This window comes from Rhodnius prolixus, unplaced genomic scaffold (genome assembly GCF_049639745.1).
Source record: "Rhodnius prolixus isolate KJV_2025 unplaced genomic scaffold, Rpr scaffold_14, whole genome shotgun sequence".
Taxonomy (NCBI): Eukaryota; Metazoa; Arthropoda; class Insecta; order Hemiptera; family Reduviidae; genus Rhodnius; species Rhodnius prolixus.
Window position 1 is genome coordinate 10,825,932 of NW_027411594.1, and position 8,375 is coordinate 10,834,306.

At 34.0% G+C, this 8,375-nt stretch overlaps 1 protein-coding gene across 2 annotated transcripts in view; it reads left to right on the forward strand.

Moving 5' to 3' along the window:
* Window positions 1-7,637, forward strand: part of nord (neuron derived neurotrophic factor nord) — a 44,876-nt gene extending 37,239 nt beyond the window's left edge. The window contains exons 5-10 of one of the 2 annotated variants that reach the window (XM_074123650.1): window positions 1,593-1,740; window positions 1,935-2,159; window positions 3,070-3,300; window positions 4,342-4,610; window positions 4,728-4,858; window positions 5,361-7,637. In XM_074123650.1, coding sequence (XP_073979751.1) covers window positions 1,593-1,740; window positions 1,935-2,159; window positions 3,070-3,300; window positions 4,342-4,610; window positions 4,728-4,858; window positions 5,361-5,362 — 1,006 coding nt within the window. In that variant the 3' untranslated portion in view covers window positions 5,363-7,637. Of the gene's footprint in view, window positions 1-1,592; window positions 1,741-1,934; window positions 2,160-3,069; window positions 3,301-4,341; window positions 4,611-4,727 lie in introns of both variants that reach the window. The other variant, XM_074123649.1, reaches the window with a different exon arrangement.
* The last annotated feature ends 738 nt before the right edge of the window (window positions 7,638-8,375 follow it).

The following is an 8,375-nucleotide window of genomic DNA, read 5'->3' on the forward strand; positions in this document are numbered from 1 at the left end:
CTGCAGCCAGAGAAAGTCGTGTGGGTGTTCAGTACAATATAGTGAACCGTGGACACTGCAGCCCAGAGGGTTTTGCGATTTTGGTTGCTGCAAGTTACTTCGTCTTAAACTTTAATTTTCATTTGATATTATGGTCTTTACTCAAGTTCAGTAAACATTACCTGTCTAGTTTCAGTTTTTAAAATTTTGCAAGTTGGTGCAGCTGTGTGGGGGGAGGGATAAGACCACCCAGCATCTGGCCGCCACACACGCGCTCTGGTGGCCGCAGTCCTGTTTCTTCACTTGCACTCTTCTCCGAGCTCCCCTCACTTCTTCCTCTTGGACAATTTTACAAGTGTAATAAGGAGCTTTGCGACTCGCATCTTGATGCACTAGCTTTAGAGAAATAATAGTGAAGATAAAAGGTAGAGAATAAGAACAAAAACCCGGAGGAAAGCCAGAGGAAGTAAAAAAAAAGGGCTGGAATAATGCCCATGAGAACATATCAGATATGCGCGGGCGCAAAGACCGACCGGTTTCCGAGAGCTGCTCACTGTTTTGAACTATTATAGTCATGAGTCTAATAACTGAAGAACGGTTGACGATAAGTGGTTATTATGTTAAAAGTTTTAATTAAATTTCAAACGTAATTCAAATGATGCAGCAGTTAGCAGCGATTGTTACTTTCTAATTCCTGTATGGCCGCGAAATCTCAGTGCAATCGCAGTGCCTACATGAACGGCATCCCTCAGTGAGAGTGATGAGAGTACGGGTATAATTGGCAAACTTCTAACTGCTTGGAGCAGCGGACGGCAAACTAAAGACTCTCATGTGGCCCACGGGGTACGTAGATTTCAACGTTTCTTTGATAAAATGAATGATGTGAACCAGTTCTAGCACGATTTTTTGACTTAAGTGCTTAAGAATTCATACTATCAAGAAATCTAAACAAACATTTAGCTCTAAAGCAAGCATGAATATTGTCACCATTCCCATAATTCTGGGGGGTAAAACTCAGTGCACAGCTTTTCTTGTTACAAATGCGATGTTAAAAGAAAATTATAGTTCTAAACGAATATTTGCACACGTATACATTCTTGCATGTAAGTTTTATTTAAACCATCTTCTAAGGAAAACCGATTTAAGGCAGATCAAATGAATAGGTGGGTTTAAACTTCCCTCTGAAGGGCTATTTCTTGATCTAATATATACATTATGGCATCTCTACTATATAAACTAACAGAGATTCAATATTTAGTGAACTTCCAAACTTTAAATAATGTACGACGACAGTAACTGCCACTTTTCGAATTGATTTGGAATTTTGCAATATTTTTTCACGCAAATTCAATGCGTGAAGAAAAGTGAATATGAAAGGTAAAGTCTGCAACAGATTTATTATCTCCACAGAAATTTTAATTATCAACTACATTTTTACGTCAAATATTTACAGAAATTACAGCCGGAAAACTTGCTTCTATTACAGAAAATATCTAAATTTAGAATTTATTAGACTTGTTTTGAAGTCATGGAGCATGCTAAAGTTATATCTCTAGCCAAACAACGGTAAAAATAGAAACGTGTATTATACTCGTAGGTATGCTTTGTTTCAGCCCAGTTGATCCGCAAGTAACCACTTACATTCTAGTAGTGAACCCTCTTGCTCCTGCCAAAACTTTATGCACAGCGAGAAGGGAACAAAGAGGGCAGTACGGGAAGAACTCTTGGAGAGCAGGCAAATTACCAAGACATGATATTATTGTAAGTAGTTGTGATTGTGCACTTTGTGTCCGTCTTAAGATACATTTATTTCTTCTTATCCCATACCTCTAGCAGTGCTAATGGTCTTTTCACGGTGTTTTACGCAGGAGTAACTTACAAATTACTTCTTCTAAATGACCGTTGAATATTTGAATTTTATAGTTGATAATTTAGAAATTTGATTGTTATGAAAGATAGAGGATGCAGGCTCACGGACGAGCACAACGCTTTCTGGCCTCAAAGCCGATCACGACTACTTCATAGAGCTGTTCTGCGTCAACAGTCATACAAACTTGACTTATTTATACAGCAGTGGAAAAGCTCGCTATCAGAGAACCAAACCGGTCCCTCTAAAAGAGGGAAAGATTGCTTCAGCGAATATCCGGAGATTAGATGGCCGTGTCACTTTCCGCTACAAGGTAAGTTCATTTTCTTTAGTCACTTTTCCGTGAAATTCAATTACCAAGTGATTTTAAACGACTAAATAAATAAAATGAAAATTCAGTTAACAATCTTCTAAACTAATCAATCTTAATTCTAATCAAGTACTACGTTACTAAAAAATTAGAATAGACAAAATGATTTACTGGAAAATTGGTTGGTTATATAATTTTTTGCTGTTTATTAAATTAATATATGTGTGTAATGAATTAAGTTGCACTAAAGAGATAAATATTCAACTGTACAAATTCTAATTCTATAATCAGTTATTCTGGTCGAGTGAGTAAGCTTAACATTCCGTCTTTTGTATTGGTCTTCTGAGCGCAAACAATGAGCGCAGATCTAGTAGATCCGTTAACTAAACTGATAAGCATTTTAGTAAGACATTGTACAAGTAGCCTTGAAATTTTAAGTTTTCCATCTAATTTCGTTTTTCCCACTTTCATTTTTATTTTATTTTTTTCATTTAAAACACGTCAACATCTATGGTCATTGATGTCCTTAGTTAATGTTGCCAAAATGAGATTTTTAATTACAAATTAATCATTGAGAGGTAACATTTTTTTCTTACCATGTTTTACTTTGTTCAATTTAACATATTTCTTATTAAATTACTTCCAGTTTACAGCATTTGAAATAGCTAGATTTATGAAAGAAATTATTCTTTTCTCTCACTTTTTTATTGAGTACACATTTGCCAATAATTAATGTATTTTATTTTAGGGCCATAATTAATTATTATTCTGCGTTAAAAAAGGTTCTTTTGCTTTATACATTTCCCCTTTTTTTTTTATAAGTTAAGTATAGTAATAAAAAAATACATAATAATGCAATAGAACAGCAAAATTAGTGGCTAAAAAGCCACTTTATTTATGTTTTAATATTCAGGTTCGAAGAAATGAGGAGGCCGGAGGTAGTCTGGAATGGTGGGTTTTAGCTTGTGGACGTGCAGTCTCTGTAGATGCTCAGGTGAGGTATAAAAGACGAAGCCTGCTACCCAGAGTTCGAGTTACTGGCTACGGAACGCTTGCGATAGATGATATACTTCCTGGTGCCACTTACATACTGAGAGTTAATGCATCTGATCCAGAAATGCTCTCTAAGATTACCGCCATCCAGGTAATTAAGTGAAATTTGTCAAAGCAATACCTACTTACTATCTAAGTGCATCCATAGCTTCTTTATAAACACGATGAAGAAAAAACCATCCATATGTGCGACCCATTACTAAATAAACGCTTTCGAGATCACGGTCCCGTAAGAATAATCAAACATGCATTTAGGGATAAGCTGACACAAAAAACGAAACGAATTTCATACTCATTATTTCTACACGATATCTTATAAGCTCTTTTTAAATTAAAGATTTAGTAATTGACTGATTGGTGCGCTGTGAACTAGAATTAAGAGGGGTAAGAGAAATTAAACTGCTATTACATACCCTCCTCATTTCAGAAATTTTTAAGCGAAATTTTATACTTAATCTTAAGAGGAGTAAGAGGTGTTAAACAAATAGTTTTTAACTTTAATTTAAACTATTTTCCTTTTTTCAAGAATGAGGGGCCTCAACAGTATTTATGTCATGACATTTAAAATAAGTGCTCCCCAATAGCAATATGCTCTTTCTAGTAGTTGGATGCAAGAAAATGGAATAAATTTGACCTTTATATTGTAGATCCACTCGCTATCTCGAGATTCTAACTTATCATTTTCAAAATCAGAATGTTTAAACATATTAATGTTTACTAACATTATCCAATGTTAAAACTGCTTATTCGTTGAAGTGATACATTAATGCAATGCGTATAATGATGGATTTGTCAAGAAATATCCTTCAAATAAAAGTTACACCTCTTTTTTAAGACCAAATTTAAAAAAAAAAAATTTGTAGGAGTTATTTATTTAAAAAATTTTGAAAAAATCTATGGTAAATCCAGTAGCGAAATTTTCTTCAAATCCGGGATTTTTTCCGCTTATTTAACCCATCATAGCAATCAAGACAGAGTTTCATACATTAATTCAATAGTACTTTCGACAAATACTAAAGCAATTTCGAAAATTTGGCACCAGTTCCTTCCTTACCTGTATGAAAAAATAAAAACACGCAATCCATTTACAAGATTAGCAGAAGTTAGATGAAAAAGTTGTTTATTTTTGCAGGTGGCTGCTGGCATGCATGGCCTGAGGGAGCCTAAATTGCCGGAGAATCGAGCTATACACGAGTATAGATCCCTGCGTTCTTGTAGAAGTGTGACATTAGGATGGCACGCTGCCCTCGGGCAGGGAATCCAATATTGTGTGCTTGCGAAAGAGGTCACCAAGGAAAACCATTTTTCACCCATCCCGGACCAGTGCAGACTGCAGCAAAGGATACAAAGAGTTGATTACAACCTCATGCAATGTCTCACTCCTCAGACCAGCAATAAGACGTTAGTAAAATATCTTAAACGCTCATTTAAGTTTAAACTTTACAATACTAATATTAAATTTAAACTTTACACAATTAATTTGAATTTATTTAATAACATTTGATTTTTACTTTGTAGAAATATCTTTACAAGAGAAGTAAACAACTTAAAACCGGGTCGATTGTATGATATACAAGTTATTGTAAAAAGTGATAAATCAAAAATCTTATCGTACAATGTGATGCGAGTGCGAACCAAAACAGTGCAGTGTAAGTGACAGCCTCCGGCAGTACAAACCTAATTTAAGTTTTATAAAAATGTAAAAACGAAGTGTAGATAATTGATCTCTTATTCTTGCAACCACTAATAGTAATAGGAGATTTAAATTTATTAATTGAACCCAGCGATGAGCCTTTCTTGATATCTAAATGATAGATAAATAAGGGATTAAAAGGTGCTGGTCAAATGTATATGTTGTCCAGAACATACCATTTTAAAGGGCTTGTACATGTCTGTGAACTTCTAATTTCAGTTTTGATTTTTATTATATTTATTTCTCAGTATGATAATAAAAAAATGACTGAATAGAAATTAATTCAAAACTATATTAGAATAATAGTTGTATTTAAAGATTTGTGCGAATGTGTTAACAGAATATGTGAGCAATTTGAGAACAAAAGTCTTTGAGACATTAGTAGCACACGTAACGCCTTTGGACCAATTCACTCTAGCAGAAATGAGTAAATATTAAAATTATCTTAAATCTTTCAGAGAAAAAGGTGAACGAATCTCCCACCCACCATTTCTCTTCAGCATAGGGGACTCTTGGGAGGGCCAGAAGCCCAGAATAGTCCATGAAGCCCGCATACGATCAGTTTGAAGGCTTAGCAGAAAAAAGTTTATAAGTTTAGGAAAAATTTACTGTCATCATTTAAAGATAAATCTTTCAGATCAAGAGTGGAAGAGTATATGGCCATTAGTACAAAGGTTTGGTACTCTTAGACGCATGATTGCACTATTTCGTTATCATTTTTACTGCTGTTGGAGAAACATCGACTGACATTGGGACCCATATTTATCGTAAACAAATGATTTGAAATCCAATGAAATAAAAAATAAGGTAGTTTATAGAGAAGTCAACTCAACTCCTCTTTCTCAGAACCGCATTATTCCAATTTTTTTAAAAGTTTCATTACTTTTGTAATGTGTCTACCATTTTGTTAGGTGAGGGCTACCAGTTGAGGGGTTTTCATAGTAAGATCCTTTAGAATCAAAGTCTGAGCTTCCTGCGGCCATCTTTCGTTCTTTGAGCTTAAATTTTTACAGGTACCATGATTTTTTCCACACAACACTTTTTCGGAATTAGAAAACCTCAAATGTAGATGCAGGTAAAAGCTGGATTTGAAAAATATGAAATGATGGCAATGTTTTTATCGCTGGCAATAAGTTAAGGAACTAGAGTCAAACGCAACGATTTTGCAGAGAAAAAAACATAAATTTTAAAATATGGTCTCATTTCTACTTATTAAAAATTGATTAGTTTTTCAAATGGCCTTGGATTTTTTTTTAACTTAATTTTTAGTTCATTTTATTCACAATCTGTAGAAAAAATATCATCAGTGAATCTGATGAAATTACTATTTTTGGCTCGTTCAGTTGGTTGAGAGAAGCTAGCTGCCCATTGCAACACTCGCCGGAGTTTGTTGCATTACTGCCGGAGATGGAAAGCGTCTCAAAGTGGACAATGGGGAATCAAGGTTAAAGCCACATTTTTAACTAGATTTGTGCAGAAAATAAGAGGGTCAAAAAAATTTTCGCTGTTTGAATTTTGATGCGTCAATTATAGATGGAACTTTAATATCGATACGGAGAGCAGCTTTGAGTTATAAAATGGAGCTTCAGCAAGCTGACCTTTGTCAGTGAAAGTTCTGGTTTTTCGTGAATTTGAAAAATTGGTTGAACACACAGTTCAAATCTCTAAATCCCTTAAACTGATGTACATTAGAAGTTTGTGTTTTAGGCGTATCTTCGATTGCCTGTCTACTAGTCGTAGTTTTAATTAGTTCCAACATTTAATGTCAAGTCTTTTCAGTTTAATAAGCGGCTGGTTCCACTTTGATCGTTTATTAATGCACATCCCAAGGAAGATAACCAATTTTGCAGAAGAAATTTATTTCAACATAAATCGAAATTAAAAGTATTAGTGAAATAGTTATGCCTATTTTTCAGACAAGCTTTACACCCAATTAAAGGTTCGTGGACGAAGGTGGATAGTAATCATATTTTACTGTTGAAAATGTGGATATTTGCGCAGTGTTGCATAAAATCTTCAATATAATCCGTCATAGCACACCACGTTTATAGTATCCCAGACCGGTTCCGGACTATAACCTATCATCAAAGGTAGATTTATCAGTTTGGTGTAGAGATTTCGACTACATACTTCTGACTATAACCAACAAAAGGGCAATGGCAGTATAAGTGAATGTTTTAAGCAATATGTGAGGTTATAAATTGAAAATTGCAATAGAGAGAAAGGTGAGAAGTTTTGTAACCTTTACTTTTTATGTAAATACTAAGATAAACAGATGCCACGTTAAACGGTTATTCTTTATACTCGTGATTGCATAGGATTTCACTTCGCCCAATACTCCCTGAAAGCTCCTCTAATTTTGTACAGAATATTAATCGAATCTAATGCCGCAGTTATTGCGTTGATAATTCTATTGCGTGATTTAAAATGTAATGCTAGTACAACAATTTGATTTAATTTTAAATTACTAAAAGGTTCACAATTAAAAGCATTCAGTGGAGATTCAGGACTTTAGGAAATAAAATGTGCCAAATATTATACATACTTGTGTACTTATAGTATTAATTTTATGTTAGTTTTTAGAGTTAGAATAAAGTAAGCAGATAAAGTTGTACATAAATGTTGATACATAAATTTGATTCTTAATTTTTAGAATTTCTTTTTGTACATAAAAATATTAAATGCTTTCAGTTCAATAAATTTTTGTAATGGCGTGAGATTTTGTTTTACTGACCAAGCCACAAAATAGAACCCTTTTATTATTATTTTTAATCATTTATTTAGTTACAATCAACGCATTGCATTATAAGTAACAAGGGTAACAATAAACAACATATCACAGTATCAAGTGGAGAAGTTACCCAGCGGTAACACTCCAATAACATTCTACATTCTACTGACTCTATTTATCAGAGAGGAGATCACGAGGCCACTGTCTTTTAAGACGTCTAGAAGTGTTGTCTGGAAATGTTCTGGAAGACAGATGTTACATAAGTGGATTGTGATGTGATTGAAGGTTAAGATGGAATTTTCTGTATCGTGTTTTTGCAACTTGTGGGACGAAACGAATGTTCAAGTCTGTGTAAATGGTTTGATTGGTGACGTAGAAAGGAGCGTTTACTATAGAGCGAAGAATTTTAGACTGCAAGGACTGGATCCTCTGCAGATTTGAGCGTTTGGTTGAACCCCACAGTTCGATGTGAAGAACACTTTAAATTAAAAAATGACTGATTATGGTTGACATTTGGCACATTAGGGGTGTGAGAAGGCTGTGTAAGGAGTAGCTGAGCTGCCAATGTTTCCTTCGTTAAAGAGAAAAATCAAAACAACAGAACATTAGAAAATGACTAAATGTTCTCCTAAAAAAAAAAGATTACCATAAGAAATTTAAATAGAATATTCCAGTGAAATAATAAGTAATCTGGTAAAAAAGTAAATTATTGAACGAATATATATTTTTTACTAAAATTATA